The 24,842-nt window shown below is 39.0% G+C and overlaps 2 protein-coding genes across 2 annotated transcripts; both read right to left on the bottom strand.

Annotated features, from left to right (window-relative positions):
- rab5c (RAB5C, member RAS oncogene family) lies at window positions 1-10,197 on the bottom strand. Its single transcript, XM_003442032.5, has 6 exons — window positions 10,058-10,197; window positions 4,785-5,121; window positions 2,892-3,043; window positions 2,531-2,653; window positions 2,333-2,426; window positions 1-1,261 (listed from the first exon to the last, which is right to left on the bottom strand). Exons 2-6 carry the CDS (start codon window positions 4,948-4,950, stop codon window positions 1,134-1,136), a joined length of 663 nt encoding a protein of 220 aa, XP_003442080.1. The 5' UTR covers window positions 4,951-5,121; window positions 10,058-10,197; the 3' UTR covers window positions 1-1,133.
- A 1,569-nt stretch (window positions 10,198-11,766) lies between these two features.
- On the bottom strand, window positions 11,767-24,332 carry kcnh4a (potassium voltage-gated channel, subfamily H (eag-related), member 4a). The gene is made up of 16 exons (XM_005468849.4): window positions 23,907-24,332; window positions 19,752-19,985; window positions 19,457-19,588; window positions 19,198-19,331; window positions 18,539-18,791; window positions 17,490-17,647; window positions 16,811-17,018; window positions 16,229-16,423; window positions 15,942-16,141; window positions 14,796-15,045; window positions 14,474-14,688; window positions 14,264-14,302; window positions 13,473-13,828; window positions 13,305-13,384; window positions 13,092-13,165; window positions 11,767-12,893 (listed from the first exon to the last, which is right to left on the bottom strand). Exons 1-16 carry the CDS (start codon window positions 23,980-23,982, stop codon window positions 11,937-11,939), a joined length of 3,561 nt encoding a protein of 1,186 aa, XP_005468906.1. The 5' UTR covers window positions 23,983-24,332; the 3' UTR covers window positions 11,767-11,936.
- Window positions 24,333-24,842: the final 510 nt, after the last annotated feature.

Below are 24,842 nucleotides of genomic sequence, written 5' to 3'. Positions count from 1 at the left end.
TGATGAGACAGAACCAGTGCATTTAATACCATAGATCTTCAGAGAGAAAAAATTAAGACATAGAAAAAAAACAAACAAACAAAAAAGAAAAATCACAACATAATTAAGGTTGACAAAACATCATGTAGAGATTGGGAAGATAATGTTTTGACAAGAACTACTGTTTGATTATAAACTTGAAAAGTCAGATACAAATACAGTCATATGTTTTCAGTACACAATTGTGATTTTGGTCACAAAAACAAATCTTGCTTTATGCATTTGCCATTTTACACCGATGATTCAAAGACATTTCATTAATGCTAAAAATTACACGTGTGACAATGTTATTAAAGTACTATTTACTGTTTATTGTTTAATAACATGGTTGGATGATTGTAAAACCTAAAGACTAGGCTTTAAAATCATATTGACCAGCTTGTGTCAAAAGGAAACAGAAAAATAATAATGATTTATTTCAATCTACACAGCTCCATCAAGATGGAAATATGTTTCCATTCCTCTTCTCCTGGTAGAAACCCTTTTCCAAAATCTGACCAGGGACAAGACAGAAAAGTGAAGGATGCTGCATGCACCTCTATTTGAGTTTTAACTGTGTCTCAAGACCAAGACGGGAAAAACTTCAGAAATTTATGGTGCACGGGAAAGAAAGAGGGCAGAATAGAAAGGGTAGGGCTAGTGAGTCTTCTTATACTCCTTCTGGTTGCATTACTTTTTGAAATCCTTTACACAAATACAGAAACAAAAATGAGTGGCGCTAGTAAGTGCCACTGGTAATGACTGAGCTTTGCTTTTTCCTTCTTCCATGAATGGGATGCGTTTTCCCCCCCAAGATGACATCAAGGGTCCATCATCAATCGAGAGGTCATGGATTGGCATGAAACATGATTCTCTACGAATAAGTTGATTTCTTGATCTGTTGCTTGGTTCGCCAGTTTAAACCATCAGTGGAGTCTGGCAGTTTACTGGCCAGTGGATTCATTTGCCAAACAGTTAATTGGTGCCGTGTTGCTCATAGGGTGGTTGGTCTGACCGTGGTTTGGTTTGACCAATGGGACATCGTTTGACAGCTGGCTAATTTCTGGTCGGGTTGATCGAAGCTTTAGATTGGTTGCATCAGCCGATTCATTGTGCTAGTTGCCGCCCCCGCAGCACTGGCCACTTCTGCCCTGTGGTGCAGCTTCCTGCAGGTCCACGCCACCTCTGGTTCGTCCGCCGGCGCCTGCTGCACCCTGAGGCTCGTTTTTCGGAAGCTTCTTGGCTGTTTTGTGGTACAAAGTACAAAGACTTAATTCCTGTACTATAATAACATGACAGTAAGCGTCCAACAACCTGCTATTTTCATTAGTAATAAGATTTTTTTTAATAACTTAAAAGGAACATGTAGGGCTATTTTTCCAGATAGAATTTTTCTGGTAATGACATGAAAATGCGACCTGCAGCGTCAGTTTCTTTTACTGAACTACACCTGCAAAGCATGAAAGGTGCCAGACTGTAGAACTAGGCACCTGTTTACCCATGAGAGGCTTACACTTGTAACAGGATGTAAATATTAAAAGGCGTCTCTTGTCAGTGAGCATTTCATTTAGTTGGCCGATACTAACAGAAGGCCCACACCATGGTTTAGAGGGTTTCTTTAAGGTCTTTGTACACAAGTGTCTCTGTGTGTGGGGGGTATCATTTCTAAACCAGACGATGCATTCAAAGGGTTATTTTTTCTACTTTGCCCACAACAAGTCAAATGCCATCTGGTTCAATAATAATAATAATAATTATCATTTATTAGTTATTATGAGAAGGCATAGATGCTGACAACATCTCCAGAACTGTGCAACTCTCACAAACAAGTCTAGATTTATAAATAGCACTGTAGGACAGAGGAAAATATCCTAATCTATTTTTGGTGTCAATATCTCAATAGCAAAAAGCCTTTTTTTCCTCTGAACAGTCCAAACACCAACGTTATCCAATTTAGTGTAATGCAAACTGAAGAAAATCAGCAAATTCACATTTTACAATCTTCAGCAATTCAATTAAACATTTACATGAGAAATGACCATCAGTGGTCTTATGCAGTATGTTTTGATTTCTGGCAATCCCCCTTTTTCTTCCTTGTATGAAATGATTATTTTGGCCGATGGACTGAGCAGTGCATAAAAATGAAGTCTAAAGTTTGCCACCTTGCATTCTTGACATTTATCATCATTTCTTCACATCATTGTAAGAAAATGATTACTTAATCCAGACTTTAAGAATTCCCATCATCAGGATGGTTGCTGATTTATTTTCCACTTCAATACTTAATAAGCTATTATCCCTGTCTAACACTTACCTATAGCCATAAAAATCTCATTGACATTCATTGCAGTCTTAGCTGAGGTTTCCATGAAGAGCAAACTGTTGTCATCTGCATATGCTTGTGCTTCCTAAAAAAAGAAAAATGCAAGCAGTATGAATTCACAATCGTCTGTTAAATAATTTCAGAAGCTTTCACGAGCTTCAGCAATTGATTTCAGAACTTCCTCATTACCTGGAAATCTACAGCTCTCTTGTTGGCCAGGTCTGCTTTGTTTCCTGCAATTGCAATTACAATATTCGGGCTGGCTTGTCGCTGGAGCTCCTTCACCCAGTTCTTTGCACGTGTGAATGTATCCTTTAAAAAATGAAAAGAAAAAAGTCTAATGTGCATCATTGCATAACGCTGTGCTTTTAAAATTTAAATCACTACTGCAGGTTTTTCATTTTACATTTGACTGAAAAAAAAAAAAACAAGGCCAAAGGTCTGATTGCTGTTAAGCAATTATCAACCCAAGCTGGAAGACAAGGGTCAGCAAACAAATGACATACGACTTTTGACTGTCCACAGTCCTGTCACAGTGCATGTTACTTACTGTGTTGGTGATATCATAGACCACGATGGCAGCCTGGGCTCCTCTGTAGTACATGGGTGCCAAGCTGTGATACCGTTCTTGTCCAGCAGTGTCCCAGATTTCAAACTTAACTGTTGTATCATCCAAACATACCGTCTGTGTGAGGAAGGCAGCTGGAAAGGAAGTAGAAAGAAATTATTCAATATTTGACAAAGAGGGGGTTTAGAGAAAGCAGAAAAGTCTTACATATTTAAACTTGGTTTTGTAATCACAATATAATTAATATAATGAGGGAAATCAGTCATTGAATGAAAAGAAGTTTAAAACTTGCTGATAAATTCAGACTCCAGAGGACATGCCAGCTATTGAGATAAATCTATAAAGCAGAAAAACAACAAAAAGAAAAAACAAAAGAAGCTACGAGGTACATACAACATGCTACGGTTTATGAACAGAGGCAAAGCTCCATTTAATTAGCTAACTGTCACAAGACAGAGAAAACAGAGCATTCACATAGCACATACTTTAAAGCTTTGTAATCTTTGACTAGGCATGCTGCTGACCAACCACAAGTTCGGGAAAAAAAATTAAAAATGCTGACTCGTTTCAAGTCTTTTGGCGAGTGTAAGCACTGAGCTTCCTGTCATTACATCCTACAGCCACATTACTCAGAAGCAACCTGATACAGGAAACATGGGGAAAGTTGGTTCTACACAAAGCAAAAGGAAAAACAACCAAAAGAAAAGACAGAACGAATGAACCAAATGTTCAGCACTGATTTAACACAGTTTACTTTTGGCTTTCACCTGATACAGAATTGCAATACAAACAACTTTAATTAAAAGTGAGAAACTGCAATAATACATAAATATTGGATCCAGACATGAGCAGAGAGGTGGTGTAATAAATGTTGCAGCAATAATATTGAGATAGGTGAGATGAGGTAGATGAAGAACTGAAGAAGAAGCTTCCCCTCACTTTCACTGAACTCAAACTTTGTCATTAAGGTAAGAATGTTTTTTGCCATGCCTTTGTATTATATAGAAAGATCTTTTTGGGCTTGCTAATCACAACATACTTAACAGTTTTTACAACTGTAAAGAAACTCCATATAAACCCAACATTGAGAAGCATGTGCATGGCTGCAACCCAGGAAACAAATACAGATACTTTGCACACCTCCTTACATTGTATTTGTCAAAAAATTGTTATCAATTAATTTCATTTTTAAAGTCATTAATCGGTTTTCAGTCTCCATTACGTGCTTACAAATACATGCATTAGTTTGTTTACTTTACCAATTTCTTATTTCTGTACAGTATTGAGTATTCAGCACTGGAATTCTAGTAGGAGAGTAAATATATTAATAACTAAACTCAGTGATTGTTTGTCCAGCTGGACCAATGATTTTGTTCAGGCAGAAGATTCCATAGTGTAGAGAAAAACATATTTAGCCATCACCTCAAATATATTTTAATATCATCAAATATACATGTGAGGAGTTTGGTGGCTCATTTTAGCTGCAAAGAACTGGTTACACGACTCTTCCTGCGTAGACTCTAGTAACGGAAAAGATTAAGAGCTGCAGGCAAGCAGTTCTCTGAACTAGCGAGGACATGTTTTTCTGCTTGAGCGCCTAAGTTTAAAACTTTTTAAGAGTCAGAAGAAAAATAAAAACATTTGTTTATGATTGTGTTTTAAATGTTTTGAAATTATTTGTAAAGTCTACTTTTATATTGTAGATGAACAATTTCACACATACACTAAGAGTCTGCTTACCTGCACATACACACAAGACATATATAGCTTTGATGCTACATATGTTTGTAAGTAAAGCAGAAAGTCAAAGAATAATAAAATAGACAATTGTGGAAATCAAGCAAGGAAAAAAACAAACAAAAAAACCCCCCTCACCTCCGATGGTGCTCTCCTGGTACTCATGGAACTGGCCTTTGACAAAGCGCAGCACCAGGCTGGACTTGCCCACTGCCGACTCTCCCAACAGCACTAGCTTAAACTGGCAAATCTTGCTGCTTGCTGCGGTGCCGTTGGTCCGTGCTGGTCCACCTCGCCCTGCCATATTGCAGTGTTGAAAATTGGGAGAAAGAAGGAGGAGCTGGGGGAAGAGGGTGTATGGCTGACTTCAGGCTTGGGCTTACTATAGGGGAGCTGATGATGTTAAGCTGGATGTAGGAAAGTTTAGATTGGTTGGCAGATTTACTGGAAGAAGAGGAGGCCTCACCAGTGGGAGCTGCAAAACACAACAAATTTAGTTAAGCTCTACTCCAAACAAAACAGATTTCTACTCAAAACATCCACAGAGTTTATAACCTAACTTTATTTACTATAAACAAGAGCCGAAGGAGAGCACTTAGTCTGATTTCAAATTGTGTCCTCCAACTTGCTCTCACAGGTTAGGTTATTAAACATTTAAATGGCTGAAGCATGCATTACAGGATGAAATTCTTACTTTTGCTTAATTTTTTGGCTTAACTACCAGTTAAAGCAACTTGCCTAATACACAAATATAAATGTAATACAATTCAAAGTGTTCCTGTGATTTCAAAAATAGCCACAGTTCAAAGATATAGTCATGCATCATTAATATATTTGTGGCTGTTATCTATATAGAAAAGAAGATAAACTCATTAAAAGTTAAGCATTAACCACAAAAGAATGCCAACAGTGGCTATTGGCCAAATTTTGTTTTGCAAGGACTATATGGCTGTAAGAACAATAAAAAGAAACCTTTAAAAAAAAAGGGGGGGGGGGGGTTGTGGTTAGTTTAATTTGGTACAAAATAAAATCTGTAGCTTAGGTGTGAACAGGACACCACCAATTTGTTCCTTTCATTTCGTCTGCTGTTAGCATGTGAAACCCTGCCTGTGTGTGTGTGTGTGTGTGTGTGTGTGTGTGTGCGTGCGTGCATGTCAGCTGGGTGATACACATGAGGTCAGCCAGCTTCTGCTTGGTCAAAAGACAGGAAACACAACTCAGCTCAAAGCAGGAAGTGAAGATTGCAGAAGACATTTTACTGCTGAGCACATTAAAACCTGGGATAGTCTCAGCTTGATCACAGGAATAGCTGAACACAGAAGCATAATGAACAATCAAGCCACGTATGAGGACTCTTCCTTAAAGACAGGGGGATATCTCAAGAATGAGGGAAATTCAAGAGGCAGCATCATGGCTAATGATTTGGTTGTGCCAGCTCCACCCCGCCTGTTTCTGAGCTATGCTTAATCTTTAGCATGTGACTGATCATGGCTTTGTCAATGAAATATTAAGAAATGGCATGTTTTATTTGACAGTGAATCACCCATGCTACAGTCATTCAACAGACTAACTTGTCTCCCACACATTTCCATTATGTTTTTGGAGAAACTGGTTTAATTTAGCATTTGGAGATATAAGGAGCTATTTAAAAAAAAAAAAAAATACACCAGTTCCTTTACAGTTTCCTGTTACGCAAACAGAAACGATGGCCATAAGACACAGGCATTACATGTGTTATGGTACAATTTCATTAAAGCATTAAAGTCAGTTAACTCTTACATGGGATTACAGCTGTATACATGTACAGTAGATATCTCTAGCAGTACACTAAAGTTTACGCTGGGCTCCTTAACTAGTAGATCGGCTCTCTTTCACAGCCTAACAGTGAAAGGAAATCCTTTATAGCAGAGCAGAGTTGGAAAAGTCAGTCTGTATTCATAAGATTAACATTCCTCACTAGGCGAATGAGTTGTTTCTTTTTTCTTTTTTCCTTTTTAAAACAGAAGAATTAACTTAATTCTTCTGTTCTTCGAAATAAGCTATATAGTAATAGATAAACTGTACTGGTACTCTCCCATGATACTGGGAAATTAAGAACTATTCAACCAACATTCCTTAAGAAAATTATTTTCTACTATTAATAGTATTTAATATTTAATACTGTATTTCAACTTTTGATGATGACAAAAGCACTGCATTCGTAAATAAAACACACACAAGTTAGGCATCTTTTGGTAGCAAAAATTTATCTTCAACCAAGGACCATGACGGAGTTTGTTTTTTTTAATAAAAAGAGGATATATAAATGGGAAAACAAAGTACTAAAAATCAAATTCTATCCACAAAGCCTAGCTGCCGGATTGATGATTTAGTAATGACTGAGAGCCACAACAGTAACATCAGAGCTGGAAGCAGCTGACAGGCTTGCAATCAGAGACTCCTTGTTACACTGATAGAGACCTTCGCACATCTTAAGCAGCATCTGACGGATGCTGTGATGGCATCCCTAATGGGTACTGCAAACCTCCACAGGGAAGTGGGTCAGGGAACGAGAGACAGTGGGACATAGGTCAGAGGGGGAGGAGAAAAGGCAGGAAAAAGCAACAGACGAGAGGGAGAGGCTGTGAAATATTTATTGTGGCCCCCTTGTATGTTCTGCTGCTGGCATAATATCCAAGAACTTAGTGATTGCGGTTTATTGCAATCTAAATTGGAGAATGCATGCACAAATGAAATACGTTTAAACAGTCAAAGAAGTAATGAAAACATTTTTTTAATTGCTTTTGCTCCGTGAACAAACTCTAGGTATCGTTAAACATTAGTTATACTGAAAAATTAAGCAGAAAGATCAGGTTACCAGCTGCTATGACCAGTTTACAAGTGTTTTTGTGACTGCTAGATTTGAAGATTTTGTATTGTTGTACTAGTGCATCATCGAGGCTCTTCTTATGCAGAAAACAAGGTGTCACCTAACACCCTAACACCATTTCTCAGAAGACCATATTTGCAGAAGGAAAATAACAGGATTAATCCTCCATTCCTGGTCACACAATTAAAAATGACATTTTGTAATTAATAAATTTTGGTTTGCTTGGACAGTATGATCTTCAGACTAGATTTTAATAAAAGAAAATCACTTTCACATTCAATTTATAAACTAGATTAACAACCTGCCACCAAAACACTGTAATTAAGAAGGCAAGCAGAGACATGTGCAGTTCACTTTATTTGAAGGGTGGGGTCGTGCAAAAATGGTATCTGATGAGGGGCTGCATGACCATACTTTTGTCTTTTGATTATAATCTCATCTGCTTGTACAGATGGCTGTGTCCAAATTTGCATGGACACATGAGCATATATTAAAGGCCTATCTATTGCCGCCAAAGGTAATAGTTTGTCCTAGGTTGTAAACAAAGATTGAAAAGCAGCGCCATACTTGGGAACTCGAAAGAAACAGGAAATGCTCTGAATCCAAGATAGGTTCTTTTACAGTTTGGGGGGGTTAAAAACAAAGAATAGCTTTGGCATTGTGATTTTAGATGGGAATGTGTGGACACAATACAGGAAAAGCAAACACCACACTCATCACGAGCATCACTGGCACTTTCCCCCCCTATTGTGATGAATGAGTGAAAACCTTAGTCACTAAGCCTAAAATCAGCATTAGCCAGAGGTCAGATCTTTACCTACCAAAATTATAGCAATAAGAAAAAAGAAAGCTCTCTTAAAATCTAACTGAAATGAAAAATACAATCATATCTGTATGGATGGTCAGATGGATCCCAAACTGAGACCTTTTATCTCATCAAATTGTTTAAAACAGACTTTGTCCCCTTTATGACTTCAAATGATTTTAAGTGAATTGTTAAATAATGGGATTTGATATTTGATCCTTTACACAGATTTACTCAAAAATGGAGTCTAGTTGATTGAGTGACACTTAGTAGATCCAGCTGTCCGTTTAACTACAACAACTTACAACTTTAAAGGCAATGCCAAAACATAGCACCCAAATGTTATCCATACTAGTGTTCAACTAATTTGCAGTCCTCCTTTATTTTAGGGCTGGGTTGTCAAAAAGAGTGGCTGTTTAAGAAGGACAAGGTCCACATGCCATAAACATGAGAGCTCAGGCAAGCAACTGTAAATCACATCTTTGTCTCAAAGGCCAAGCTCCGTTCCCCTTATTAAGCCATAAACATACACTGTGAAGATACACAGCATACAAAAAAAGTATTTGCTGTTAAATGCAAGAAGACACACGTGCAGGCACATAACAACCCCAACGATGCAATATGCGGATGTTACACCACAAAGTCAGCAGTAATGACATTTTAATGATGAGAAGGCACTGCCATAAATACAACTTCAGAGGTAAGCAAGAGACTATGTACGCACATTTACTCTGTCACACTATGTGATGCACAAATGCAACTGATAATAAAAAGCACAAGATTGTGAAAAGAGATTACAGCTGCCTTGATAGTACATCTAATTTAGAGAACATAAGACGACTGTGATGTGCCTCGACTGAGCCTAGACCTCGCACATAAAACCAGTTATTAAACACTTAACCGGTGGCAGGAACGTAACATATTAAGTTAGTTAATCTACAACTAATATTTCAAAGTAAGTGAGAAGTTTTGCTCGGTCGACGCCGGGTTAAGCACAATGATAAGGCAACTTAAACTGTAAAGGTAAGGCTTGCTTCAAAACAATCGATAAAATAACTATCAAACAACAATGCACCTGTCTTGGCTAAAACGGTACGTTACATTTAGGTGCGATAAGGAACCGCTATCATTAACGTAGACGACACAACTGTAACTTGTGAGTTCCACTAAGCACTTGGCTAACAAAATTAACGCTGACTACACAACGTGAAAGAATCAACCTTGTTGCTTACTTGGCAATAGCACCCATTTGCTAGCCTAAACTGACAAAGAAAACAAAGGCTATGTTCTTGGCAAGGAAACTTGACTTCTGATAGCATTAGCTGTGTTAGCAGCTATGGCCAAAAGTCGAAAGCGTCATTAGACAACTTTCCTTTTCTCGGCCCTGTGTCGTCAGCCGTCTGACGTTTGAGAAACTCCGGGACTTCTTATTGCGTCCACTTGCTGGCATGAAACGATGTCATATTTTTCTAAGCAACCTCAGGGCTCTGCCGTGGCATTAATATTTTTTTCAATATTTAGAATGTTTGTCCCACAGGGCAGCTCGTAGCTCCCCTCGATCCACTCTGATAAGGCATTTCGGTTGAGCCCGGACTTGGCTGATATGCTAAGCAGAAAAAAATAATAATAACAAAATAGATCAAACTATAGTAAACAGTTTGTCGACAAAATAATCCAACACACGTTCAGTATTGCTCTTCACCAACATGACTCTTAATTTCAAGTTGTTTTACTTACATTACTTTTTCTTCCTTCGCTGGTCTCATCGGCAGCAGCTGTCTTCTTCTTCTTCTTCTTGGGCTCCGGCCTTCCCTTCCGGTTAGCAATTTTTCCGGGAACCTCCCACTTTTTGTCAGTGGCTTTCTGACCAATGAGGACAGCGGGTTACGCTAGACCCTCCAGTCCGCAGCACGGCATTTTTATCAAGGTTTTATAATATCTAGTCATAAATAACATCTTAAATGATGTTAATTTGAATATAATTATAATATAATGATATGGTGTTTATGAAAATTATGTACACTGACAATAAAACTTGTGCTTTTCAAATGGCGTGAAAATTTGTAACAAATTTTGTTTAGCGTAATATTTTTAATAAGCTTGGGATAAGCTTGGAAGCTGCTTTCATAAAGAAGGATCCTTTTTAAATTTTTACTAATATTTTTAATGATCCTTGTGATGTCTCCAATGTCGAACTGTATGTATGATTTTCATCTTCCTTTGGCTTCTTCATTTAGGGGTCGCCACATCATCTGCCGCCACATCACCCTATCCCTAGCATCCTCCTCTGTCACACTAATCCTCTGCATATCTTTCTTCACTACATGAATCTTCTCCTGTGGGCTTCATTTTCTCCTCCTGCCTGGCAGCTCAGTGTTTGCCCAGTATATCCACTATCCTCTTCTATATATGTCCAAAACATCCTTGCCTCTTTAACTTTGTATCCAAGCCACTTAATCTAAGCTGTCCTTCTGATATACTCATTTCTAATTTTGTCCATCCTGGTTACAACCCAATGAATATCTTTGCATCTTCAGTTCTGCCACCCCCAGCTCAACCTCATGCCTTTTTGTAAGTGCCACCATCTCCAAACACTAACATCTTGTAAATGTTTCCTTTCACTTTTGTTGCTATCCTTCTGTCACAAATCACCTGTCACTCATTTCCACCCACTCTAACCTGCCTACTCATTTTTCTTCACCACTAATGGGCACTGTTCATTGTTAAACTCACCAACTTTCACTATCTCTTCTTGCATCTTTACATGTTCAAAACAAAAGATTAATTAATAGTGAAAGAATGGCCTTCTTTGCTTGGACTAATGACACAAAATCTTACATGATGCCCCTCAGTATATTATTAATTTCAGAATTGTTGTTAAATGCTAAAGAGTCACATGGACATAAATATATCTGCCATGATACTACCAATGAATAACAATATCAAGGTTTTTCAGCAGTCTGTAGAAAATGTCATTGCTATATGCCAGGTTGGTTGGACCAAGATTGGTCAAATATGATTAACATGTTTCAGGAATATTTTACATCATTCTACAGGTCAAAAGCTTGGTTGTGGCTCCAAAAGGCCATATCTGACTCAGATCAGTTATTTTGAGCTCAGTGTGACGAAATGTCAGTCTTGTGTTTGTTGTAGTAACGACATATCACCACTCAGGGGTGCTGCCCATCCACTTGTGGCTTCTAAGTCAACCCTGGAAACATTTTGTGGATGAATACAGCAGTGACAATTCACTTGATAGAAAAAAATAAATAAACAAATAAAATGAATAACTAGTCAAACAATTTTGCATTGAATGCTTGAGTGAGAGTGTATGGCTTGAAAATAAGATTGCTTCAGCTATGATATATGCAGACCATGCCTTAATCTCAACCAGAATTCACAAACATTATTAATGCCAGATAAAAACACAAGAACCATCAGTGGAAAAAAAGGTTTATTCTGTAGTGGCAGTTGGATTCCAATAGTTGATTGAGAATTTGGCTAAATAACAATTTATTAATTTCAAACTTCACACCAGATTTCTTGGTAAGGTACTCTAAACATTACATCAGCTTTGTTATTTACTCACTGATAGCATAACCAGATAGGGATGTCATCAGTGTGGCCTTTCTTTCATATCAAGAATGCTGTCCCCTGTGGAATGAGACTCCATGGTCTCTGTCCTCTCTTTATACAGTGAAGCTTTGCAGTCCATGTTTGGTACTTGCTCCATCAGAGAACTTGCCAGGTCCTGTGTTTGGTGGACAGGACTGGATCCTACTGGATCATTCTGTCTGGAGCCTTCGACAGTACCTCGCTGGTCCTCGTATCCTGTGTATATCAAAGTGTGGGCTCTTGATGGCGTCAAAGAGCTGAAGGCAGTGTGATACTGTGGTTGGGCTGAAGGAGTGGTGGATAAATGGATAGGTGTCTGGGATTTGGTCTGATTATGTAAAGAATCCGAGTTGGTTTGAACACTTAGGGGTGGCTGGGAGTAGCCACAGTTTACCGTAGAACATAAGGAGTGGGTGCTGCTTATTGTGTGGATTTGTGCACTACTAACCATGTGTGAGGCCTGACAACTTAATGGGTAGCCACTGAAGGCAGAACTGATGCCCAGGAGGGATGGACCTCCATGGGCATGAGAGAAGGTCATGTAGGGAGAGCCTGGAGATGTTCTGGGTGTTTGGAAAGGGCTAGAGAAGCACTGAAGCCTTTGAGTTGTGTCTCTGTCAGAGCAGCCCAGGTGTGAACAGGATGGCATTGTGCTTGACGAGTACAGCAAGGCGGAACTTGTGCACTGGGAGGGTATTCCACTGGAGTGCCATGTATTTCTAGCAGGATGGCTAATCATTTCATGAACAGTTGGTAACCCAGTGGAGATATTTAAAGGGACATCCGGTTGCCAGTGGCTACACGTTGTCACACTTGGGTTGGGGAGCACCTGAGTGCCACATGAACATGTGGAAGCTGGAGAGTTATTGTGGAGCATTGTCATATGAGAATGCAGAAAATGCATTATGTCATGGAGTTCCTTGGCAAGGTTGGAAACATCTTGGTTTAAGTTAATTACCTGAAAGAGTGAGAAAAATTGACTTTTTATTCAAAACTGTTAACTGTTTATTAGTAACTGTTATCATGTTAAGTTGATATGAATTCAAGCTGTAACTGATTAGATTTTCTTGTTCAAAGGTAAAGGTTACTGTGTCCTCACAAAACACATTTGGGCATATTTCAAGGAGCAGCGCTTTTGCCTAATAAGGGAACATACCTCTTTGCTCAGTTTGCTGACGCTCTGTCTCATTTCTTCTGTCTCAAGAAGCAGGTTACAGACGTGTAACCGATCTGAAAGAGGATTATTTTTTAAAAAGTGAGAAACTCATCTAATCTGTCCCGACTTTGGGTTATATTTAATGTCTAGTCCTTAATAGAAAGGCTTATATTTACAATTTCTCATTAATCATGCAGTTTTCAGACACTTTACCTGCAACATTAGTCTTTGCCTCGCTCTGTTCCATATTAAACTGAAATGTGTGATCATTATCCTCAATTCCATCCACGACCCTGACAGTAAGACAAATGGGTGTTATATTCATTTAAATATATGCAAACAGATTATTGATATTTGACCAAAGGAGAATGAATAGGTCACCTGGGACTGAGGTTCAGAGGACTAATACAAGAACCAGATGGCATGAGTTTGGCAGGCCGATGGTTCAAGTCTAGGTCACTGGTAAGACTGGGTAAAGGAGATGGAGAGAGCTCCTCACTGAAAAAAGGTTGTGGGGAAGGACTACAACCCCTGCTTCCCTGAGCAGGCAATCGGCAGAGCTGCAGTGCGCTGATGTGCCGGAGCTCCTCGCCTAGCAACGTGCTGAGGCAGGGTTGATGGACAGGGCTGCCCATACTCTGTAGTAAAGGCAGTCTCCGGTGCTGAGAGTAATTTACGTTGTCTGTGTGTTTTGCATCAGCTCCCTGAATGATATAGGGTAGTTTATGATCCATAAACTGAGGAGAAAACAGATGGAAAACTCAATGAAGCTGATTGCAAAGATTTGTGCATGCTTTTTGGTTGGGTAATAGATTTGTTTGCTACAAAAATTCTTAGTCTAGTGATCTTGATAGTGTCAGAAATACTTCTCTTGTAGGATAGTTTTAATTAAGCTTAGTGTTTTTTCTTGATGACTAGAGTGTAGAAACCATATATAGTGTATGCTGTTTGCTTCATTTCTCTCTGTTACCTAGCAGCAACTGGAGCATTGTTATCTCAGCTATAAAAAAAGGCATTTTAAGTGTTTTCATATCTACATGACATTTATCAAGAGTTCTAAGTTTTCAAATGCAATGCAAGGCTGACTAATCCTTTAAGCTAAGACAGATTTAGCTGACGCCTGTATCAAGCATGTCAAGGCTAAATTAATCATCCTAATGAGGCAGACATACCTGAGACTGCCTGGGTGTCAGCTGAAACCGTGTTACTCCCTAAAGGTATGGAGGTGAAAATGAACAAAGCATTACACTCACATTGTAAACTGAACATGTAAAGTGTCGCGTATAGCATAGGTATGTTTGTACACCATATTCTGAATTGTGGTGCATTTGAATGTGTCTCATTCTCAGTTTTATTCCATTGCTTCAAAGTAAATGTCTTACATCAGCTTCACTGCCTTCTCTCAAGTTGTAGGTGAGATTGTGGTGGATGTCCAAGCTGAACCGACTGCTGTACTCTGGATAAAGCCCCAGGACTTCCCTCAAAGCCCTGACACTGATGTACTGCAAGTCGCAGTACGTCAGCGCCTTCACATCTGCATTGGTCTTGATCACCTTGTCATGCTCTGGTAGGTCAGCCCCTATGAGGTCGCCTTTGCCTGTAGGGATTGTCACATAAACATAGTATGTGTAATATGACACTATACAGCTAATATATAGAGAAATCTGTATGAGATTAACATTTAAATTCTTAGTGCACACTGACCCAGGATCGCTAGGACCATGCCATCTTTCAGAACCTCCAGGGAACCGGAGCACACAAAGTAATTAGCTTGTAGGGCATCTCCTTGGCGGATAAGATATTCCCCTGGTGCACAGAAGGAAGTTTTGATGTGGAGGGAGAGGGAGCGCAGACACCCTCTGCTGGCTCGCTCAAACACAGGCAGCTGCAGTATGTCTTTATTCAGATGCATGGTAATGTCAGCTCGCAGTTCATCTGGGAAGTCATGTAACAGCTAAGAGCGAGGACACGATAAAAATAAGAACCACTATTTAATAGTTAACCACTGTTCGGTACTTAAATGCATATAGAGCTTTGCAAGACACAAATTACCCTCTTTTTTAAGTACTTGTAATTATCAGCTCATTGTTCACCCAGATATTCTTCTCACAGAAACAAAACTCCACTGCCTTCTCATCTTGCTACATTTCGGCTTGATAAAACTGGAATATTGCAGTACTGCATTTACATGTTTCCTGCAAAGTCTGTCCTTCCTCTTGTAGTCAAAAATCACCAGGTACTCTCCTTTTAAAATACTTCAATCTTTTTGTTTTAGACAATTGCTTAGAGGTATTTGACTGTGCAGTAGTGCTACTAAGAATCCTACACATATGGTATGGTTAACAACTTCTAAATTAAACATATAAAAAAAGGACAGACTGTCTTTTTAAAGACACGACAATGCTGCCAGCATGTTCTCAGAAACCAGTGGCTCTCTCTGTTACCTTCAACACTGAATTAATTATCTGAGGATACTGATGGTTGGGGGTGTTAATGAGTGCTCTCTCTATTTCAGCTCCAACCCTTGTAATTACAGGAACTTCTCCTAGATAGGCTCTGGCGGTATACTGAAATTCTATTTGCAAAAAAGGACTATCTACTTAAAGAACTGGAATAAGACTCCAGAGAATCTGAGGTGCCCCATATTTTAAGAATGGCATTTCTGAGTGTAGAATAACCAATATCCAAAAAGAATAGACATATTCTTCCTGAGGAAGCCCACAGACCCTTCAGCTACATATTAAAAATGATGCATTCTGCCAGAAAAATAACTTATTATGTCCAAGCAAATATTTTTTCATAAGCACAAAGAGCCAGGAGAACACAGCTAAAGTGTGATTCTTTACCCACCTCATTGGTGTTGATTCCATTGTTGACAGACCAGGTGGCCTGAAAGTACTCCAACATCCTTTGCTTGAGCTGTTGAGGTAGCCGATGCACACGGATGAAGTCCTTGAGATCCTTCATGCGGGTGTGGTAGAGGGAGCGACGTGAGTACATGCGCTGGATGATGGCAGTCACGTTGCCAAAGACTACTGCATGCATCAGGGCTGGAGGTGACAGAGACAGAAATATGGGGACAATGTTGAAACATTTTTCATATAGTTGGAATTTCCTGCCATGTCCTTTAAGCTCACCTCCCATCAGCATAATACAGATGGAGAAGATTTTCTCTGCATCTGTATTGGCGCACACGTTCCCAAAACCAACACTTGTAAGGCTGCTGAGGGTGAAATAGAGAGAAGCAATGTAGGCGCTAGGTAAGGATGGACCACCCATGGTGCTGTTGATGTACGGCGTCTCCAGACGTTTTCCCAGCTCCTGAAGCCAACCTGGTGGAAGACGTGAGACGTTACGTAGGATTATGTGAGTGACTAAACTAATGATAGAATAATGTTTTATTTTTTTGTTGTTGTTTTTTAATGGATGAACTTTTCTGCTGTCGTAGGTGATATAATACATGATAAAATATAGAATGACATAATGTGTTACTGGTGATATAATGCAATCATTTCTTGACCTACACTTCCTCTGAGGAAACAAGCTAGGGGATGAAATGATGCTGAAGCATTCAAGCATTAGCAGAGATGTGCAGCACTGACACGGCGATGTTGCCAAAAAAAAGACACCTAATTTGTCTCAGTAAAGCAAACGAGTGAGGGAGAATATTATACTTTTAACTGTGTGGGACTATTCAAACAAAACTGCAGTGTCCCCACCTATGTCCCAGGTAACAGGGTCACCGCTTTCTATCTCCTTGCGTCCAATGATATACCAGACGCAAGCCATCCAATGAGCAAGCAATGCAAACACAGACATGAGCAGGGTCAGGACCACAGCGCTGTACTGAGAATATCGATCCAGTTTTTGTAACAGCCGTAGCAAACGCAGCAGACGGACCGTTTTCAACAGGTGCACCAATGAAGTCTGGAAAAGGAGTGGAAAAGTACAACATCAAAGATGCAGATTAGTTTATTTAGTAGTTTTGCTATTCAAAGATCTGTATGAGTGTGTTTAACTTGTGACAAGTCCTCACTTCTCTGTTAGTACCCTCAAATACTATCAAAGTTAGAACAGCGTAATAGCTGGCGAGTTTGCAGCGGACTTCCGACAAAACAAAAATGCAGTTAGGGAGATGACTTTGTGCGTCAGCTGAGGTTGCCTTTGGCAAACTAAGACTAATCCATGAGAAGTACTAGTGTCGAAGCAAGCAGACTAACAAGAATGCTCAGTGAAGGGCATGAATGTAGAAGGATAATCATCTCCACTCTCTTCTCTGGGGGAAATCGCACTATAGCATTACTCACTATAGGCTTAAAGTTAGTCCATTTAAAGACACTGGAAAGTATAAAACAAAGGTCATTTTAGATTTTCACATATCTGAAATAAAAGTCTTACCACTGTAATGTTGAAAGCATAGAGAAGGTCAAAGGGGAGTGCTGCAATCAGATCTACAAAGAACCAGGTAGTGCAATAATGGAGGCAGATGGATCGGGTGTCATACACCACCTGACCTGACTGACTCACAAAGGTGGTACGGAAATTCAGGAGAATATCTGAAAAGGAACAGTAAAGTTGAAAACAAAAGAGAAAGATGACAAACCAGAAGAAAGAAAACAAGATTTCACTAGAGTCATAGCTGGGGCAGTTAATATATAAAATAATATACATTACAACAATATAGCTCAAGAAGACAGTGGGATATTAAGATACAAAACCTTACCTCAGCAAATAATTAAATCATAGTTATAGTGCTGATTAAAGTTGCACAGATTCTATGAGTAAGGGGCGGGGGTTGCAGATCAACAATGTTAAACAAAGAAACATATCAAGCTGCATGTTGCAAGGACAAATAGAATTTGCAGCACAAGAAACACAAAGCAGTTAATGCAAGGTTTCCCTGGCAATATACCCAACTCTCTTTTGTACACTGAAAAGGCGACTGTTTGTTTCATTTCAGTAAGACTGAACTGAGAAAAAAAAGAAAAGAAAAAAGGAAAAACGTGTTACCAGGTGAGCTAATTTTGTGATGGTGTCTGTCCCCAGACAAACTTGTTGAGAGACAGGAAGTCAGCGAGCCTCGTGGCACATGTGCTATCGCACTTTCTTCGGAGGAAAAATGGGACGACATGAGAGAAATCTAATTATGATTTCTAACCTAGGGCAACAAAGACAGCCTGAGTGGGTGAGAAAAAGTAGGAGGCAGTCGTGTGTTAGCCATTGCCAGGGAAACTACTGCAGCTGCACTGGGGAATATGTTTCTTCATTTAAACTTAACATTGTTGTCTCTTCATAATGTAAGTAACATGTAGAAGATCAGAACCTCTTGGAAAAACATTTTCATTTGTTTAAGGTGTTTAGAAGTAGTTCAGTTTTATTTAAAAAAATATTAAAGGTTATACTATTGCATCCTTATTTTTTTTTCAATAAATACAAATATATTATACCCAGAATGAAGAGCATCTCTACAGCAATGTCACTGCCTATAGTACTGCGGCTGACAAGTGGCCGATGGTCACCGCTCTCATCATGGCTGACAAAGCAGACGTTGTAAGGCACTGTGAGTGCGACATAGAAAGTTGCCAGAAGGATTAACCAGTCCCACAGAGCCTTGAACATGCTGTAGTGCAGCAGGATAAAGCGGGACCTCTTCACAGCTGCCACCTTGTACTCGGGCAGGGACGGTTTCTGGAACACACTCTGAAAAGATAACAAGTCATTCAGCTTTAGACTTCAAATCATGACTGCTCAGCTCCTTGCTTGGTGGCAGAGTGATGACACAGATGGAGAGAGTAAGCTAATTTTACAAGCCTGCAAATCTCAAGTAGCCTGGACTTTGTTTACAGGTACTTTAATTCCTGAAGGGCACTAAAAGTATGACACATCGTCATCATCACAGCTGTTTGAATAGGGCCAACTGCCCCTGTCTGGTACACAAAGTATGTACCTTGGCACTAAATGCAAAGCTCACCTGACTCAGGGTTACCTGATTATTAGCATAACAAAGGACCGCTTTGTTGTTGAGTTGTAAATGTTTAGCTAGTAAAAGTGCAAAGGGGTGCTTTAGTTTTATGTATTTATTTCTAAGCCAGTGGTTTGCTCTCACATTAGGCAACTTCTTCTTGTTTCTCTTGGTGAACAGCCTGTTCAAGTGGTGTAGAATGGTTCTCCCCCTCTTTCTACTTTGAAAAAAGTGTGATTGTCCACTTTTTCTGCTCTGGTGAGCAGTCTCTAACATTCCTGTAAGGAAAATAATATGCACTAAATAAAACTGTGTATAAATTATGCCAAAAATGCACATTAAATGACACAAAAAGAAGGTGCTTTTCATAAAAACTAAAGAAACGCAAGCAGCCAGGCCTCACCGTCTCTTTGAGTACAGCGATGTTTTTTTCCATGTGATTCGCTGACATCTTTGAAGGATAACAGGAACAGCACAACCTCACCTTTCTCATTTTTAATTGGTACAATATCCAGGAGGCACCGAAATGGATTTCCTGGGAGTATTAAAAATGTTATTACAGAAACATTACCCTGTCAGACAATTAATTCACCAAAATGATGATTAGAGCTCTAATACTGATGAAATAACAATATTTTTTTCTTGTTGCCAAGCTCAAGTCATTCTCGTTTGTGCCCCTGAGTGACTGTGATTCTCACCATTTTTCCTGTAAAAACAGACTTCTCCTTGGTACTCCTGCTGGCCTTCCAGGGCTTTGTCTACCTGCTGAATCACATTTTCACTGGTCTCAGCCCCGTGAAGGAAACGACACGTGCAGGTTTTCTGCATCACCTCTGTTCGAACAAAGCCGGTTAACTCACAAAAGCCATCGGAGCAGTAGACAATGGGGTATCCACAGCTCCCCTGAGTATTTCCCAGGAGGAAGTTACAGTCTGTGAGGAAAATGAAAAGATCGAAGGTCAGGTAAAGTTACTGTGGCTGGAGAAACAGAAATGGCAAACCGAACAGTAGGAAATTTTAAATGAGTAAGTGCATAGATGTAACCAAATTGCATAGCTGCAGTTCTGAAAGAAAACATTTAAATGTGCCAATTATTATATTTTTAATATAATTTTTTTAATACAAATTCTCTTAAAGCACAAAAAGTAACTTCTCCTATCTGCATCATTCTTTGTAGTTTGAGCTCAGAACCCTGAAGTTGGCAGTTATCTAGTGTACATCAAAGAGAGCTTTGAAGTTTGCTGCTGGTGAGCATTAAGTCCAAGAATATATGCCGGATGCCAGCTGGTCCTACGACCTCAGTGAGGCTCTGGTTCTGAAACATTTTCAATCATTGCACTGATGAATATTTCCTAAAATGTTTTATCTTGTTAACCAAAATGTACAATTAAATCTCGACCAAACTGTGCAGAATTGAGTTCACTTAAACTGATTGATTTCCTGGCATGAAGCTGGCACAATTATGAATGAAGTTTAGGTTAAAGTTTTTGTGAATGAGGGATGCTGTATAAAGTGCTTTGAGTGCTCTGGGAGCGCAGAAAAGTACTATATAAGAATCAGTCCATTGACAATGTGAATGGAAAACAGCCCCACAGTAAGATGCTGCCACCACTCTGCTTGACAGACTGTACATTACATCTTTACTCCACCAACAATAGCTCTTATCATTGTTGCCAAATAATTAATAATTAAATAACAGTGTAAGAATAGCTGTTTTTTTCTGTATCACCTGTTAAAATGGTGGAAAATAGAATAGCTTACCCAACTTGCCAAGTTCCTTAAGTTACAAACTGAAATATAGAAATAAATGGTTTGGGGTCATGCAGCTTAGACTCTATTGTAAAGGGACGCAACAACCAGATGTCTTCATCATTCAATGACTAATGGAAGTGTGCTTTCAGTTGTCCAACCCATCAATATTTAGACAACTAGACTGAGTACACTGACATGTCATCTTTTATTTGTTCATTCAAACACACTTTGATGCGAGGAAATTTAATTCCCCAAAAGTTCTTTGTTTGCTTATGTAGCAAAGCACTCCAATGATGATATAGCTGCAAGGACAACACCAAGCACCTGTACTGCGGCCAGATATAATGAGGCTGAAGCTTTGTGTTCTCTCTAAAGCTTGGAAAGTAAACAGAGACTGATAATAGCAGATTATTCAGATGCATGCTGTCATACGGTATTGTATTTGAAATGATTTTTCAACCACAAAATAATTGCCAGCATCACTAAAGGGTGCTAACAAAGTGTTGCCTCCAGAAGAACACATGTGCAATTAGTGAAGTTTTTTTTATTTTATTTTTTTTACCTGAAGTGTGTGCACTTAATCCCATAAGAAGCTAAATTAAGATCTTCCTGCGCCTATGTTGCCATGGCAATTTGTGCAGGAAAAAAATGGTAATGTTGCAACAGTACCCTCACTCTGATTTCTACAAAACACATTTAATAGATTTGACTAAGCCCACTTGCTCAAAGGGGACCTGCTACGATAATTTCCTGCACCACATTTGTATTTTGGGGCATTATTGGACTAGCTGTGCATGATTTACAGTTCAGATAACCTTAATTTATCTTATACTGGTGCAAGCCCACAGTTTAACCACTTTATGTAACAAGGCGTTTTTTGAGTGTCTTAAGCTACTCTGACTTTCTTTTGACTAGCCACCCCTCACAAACAAACGGTTTGAATAGCAGGTGGGTCAATGGTTAACACTGACAGTCATCAAACCTCAAAATGATGTGAATCACTGCAAAAACATTGTTAAAATGCAAGCATTTGTTGATTCAGATGCATTTATTATTCCTAACTATCCACATCAGCATGTGGGGAGGAGGAAACTGCAATTTCAGCACAAAAACAAACATATTTGGTAGAGTCCTTTTGTTTCTACAGGTTACAATGCACATATATCTAATGACTATTATCCTGAAAGCTTTAAAATTGGCCATTAACATAGGTACCCTGTATAATTTGTGAGTGACTAGGTGAAAAAGTAGAGTTTTCCTGCTTTCACAGGTTGACTGAACCACACCTCAAATTATATTTGATTGGCTCTTTGTCTCTTGCATATGCTGTAATTCATCTAAATTAATCTCTCTCCTCTCATGTCAGGATCATACTGCCTATATTCAGTCACCCTCACAGTATGTGATCCAAAAGCAGTTTTTCATAGAAACACTTTCAAATCAATTAACACATATTTTTCGACTATTCCTGGATTCCTGCGGCATTATGCTGAAGCCATCTCTTGTCAGTTGATCCTTTTACATCCTACTCAGTGACTTGATCAGTCCACCGACGCACGACTCTCATACAGAGGCACTGTTTGCTGCCCAGATCTGTGTAAATGCAATTCTATATCTGCTTTCTGCGGATGTGAAGGTGAGGGCAAAAAACCTCAGAGAACAGATGGAGAATTTTCAATGGCGAGAGAAACGTAACGTCTGACCTGTGCACCACTTTTCTTGTTTTCTGAAAATATATATATATTTTGTTGATGTATTTCTTTTTTTTTTTTTTGCACTAAATCTGATGTAGAGTAAAACTGACATGCTTGGATACTTGATGTAAGATGTAACTTTCCATGCCTGGTATGGTTCATATGTGTTTGTGTGGGTGTAACCAGGTGGATCTGCTCCATATGCCTAGGTAATAAGATTTTTGTTTCTGTGTATTAAGTGTTATAGTTTGAAAATATTGTTTAATTTCTTTGCTTCTAAAGCATAACAAGCAGGAAGAAAAGCCACTTATCACCCAGGAACAAGAAGAAAAAAAGTACAATATTCTATGTGCTATAAATTGTGTGGAGTGATACGGTTAATCTGCCTCTTCATCTGATGCTAGATTACACAAGACTGGAAAAATAATTGTGCTTTCTTACTAATCCAAGCACATGTAAATATTAGCTTTACATTGCATTAGTTTCGCATAATGAGCAAAAATCAAATCATTTCAAGTGCTTGATGCATAAGCTACATTTTAATTTGAAACTTTCATGGCTGTAATTAAATGCTAAAAAGTAATATGTTTTATTAGAGCTGGTCTTTAATCAGATTAATTATTCAGCAAAGTCTAGTGTTTAAATCCAATAGTGTTTTCACAGTTATTAGCATCATTCTGTAACTGCTGCACATAGTTATTTAATTAGCAACACAGTGCTGAGTCGGTCTTAGAATAAACAGTAGATTTTTCAGTAACTTTTTAAAAAGCTCATATATATTTTTTCTTCTTCTTTTTCGGTAGATTTCAAACTGAAAGAAAGATGCCAGACTTTAGCTCTACAACTTTAATGTTGCTCATGAATAATTTGATTTGACTGTTTTTTGTTGTTTGCTGTTGAGAAAGACCTTGACATTATTCTCAACAGGGAAATATTCTAACAAGTAACACGGCATCTCAACAAGTGGCTCTTCAGCTCCAACATATTTAATGGGATCTCACTACTGTTGGACATATTGATTGACAGCAGTGTTTATCAGTGCCTGTCACAGTCCTAAATTGGGTTACAGAAATGCCAAAGGCAAAAATCCTAAACGCAAGCTGGGAAAGCTTCATCTTTAAAATTGATACCAAACCGTTTGCAGGCAACATGTTTCATATATAAATGTATTATGTGCCATTTCTTTCAATATAAGTAATCCACATTTTAAGAAGAACACATACTGATCAAAATCTGCGGGCACTAGCAGTTTGACTTGTCCAACAATATCAGTCGCAGATTCCAAATACTTGGTCTGCAGGTTAATCGATGTACTATTCATGGATATTCATCAGAAATGTCATTATCAGCATTCTTTTAAAAAACCTGTATTAATTCAAAGTGATCCCCTCTCCCCAAAATACTTACGAGTTCCATCAAAGTGGTTGGCAATGGTGTCCAAGAAGGTATTTTGTGGAGCAAGGAGGCCCTTCATTACAGGCATCTTTCACCAGAAAAAAGGTTGCAGAGTCCCAGTTTCAAGTAGTTTGTCACCATTCCCTACAGAAGACCCGAATTAGACTTTCAACACTGCTTCTTGAGTTTGCTTGTAACTCTTCAGTGGAGTGGAAGTTTTATATATTCTATGTTGAGTGGATAAAACTACTGAAATGTATCACAGAGCTTTCCATTTCTTCTTTGAAGGAAAATTCAGAGGTTTGCCGTGCTAAAGCTCTAAAGCTTTTCTCAGCCTGAGTCAGAAGTATTCAGGTTCAGTTGTGCATCGCTCTGTGCTCAGCACTGCTCCAGTATCACAGCAAAGTCTCAGCTGCTCTTCAGTCAGTGTAACTCCACTCTCCATGAATCTTGCCATTGAGTCCCCAGTCTCTCTCGCTCCCTCCCTCCCCGTCTCTCTCGCTCCCTCTCTCTCATACAAAAGCTTGAACCATCCCCCGTTCTAGCCACTGAATTTATGAAATATCTCTTGCCTTCACTTTCTTTCTCACATAAAACCTTGCCTTCTCCCCAGAGAAGTTATTAGAAATAACTTTCCTTTTTCTTCCATCTCTTGCTTTCTCACACTCTCACCTCTATCTTTTGTGAAACTCCACAATGGGAGGCAGAAGAGGGTTTTCTGTTGCTTAGACTTCTCACTTAAATTACCAATCATTTTTCTGAGGTACAGCTGGATCCCGCGTTAATAACACAGAAAGGGAGGTGTGTGCACGTTTTGTTTGCTGTGGAAGAAAGCAACTGAATATCTTCTTTGGCATCTCTGGAAAGATTTTGTGTTTTTATCAGCCCTTCTTTTGACACATGAGGCTAGGTCAAGTTGAATAAAGCACAGCATCAAGCGATTCACGT

This window comes from Oreochromis niloticus, linkage group LG4 (genome assembly GCF_001858045.2).
Source record: "Oreochromis niloticus isolate F11D_XX linkage group LG4, O_niloticus_UMD_NMBU, whole genome shotgun sequence".
Lineage (NCBI taxonomy): Eukaryota > Metazoa > Chordata > Actinopteri > Cichliformes > Cichlidae > Oreochromis > Oreochromis niloticus.
The sequence above is the reverse complement of the archived record's forward strand: the minus strand, read 5'-3'. Positions and strand labels throughout refer to the sequence as shown.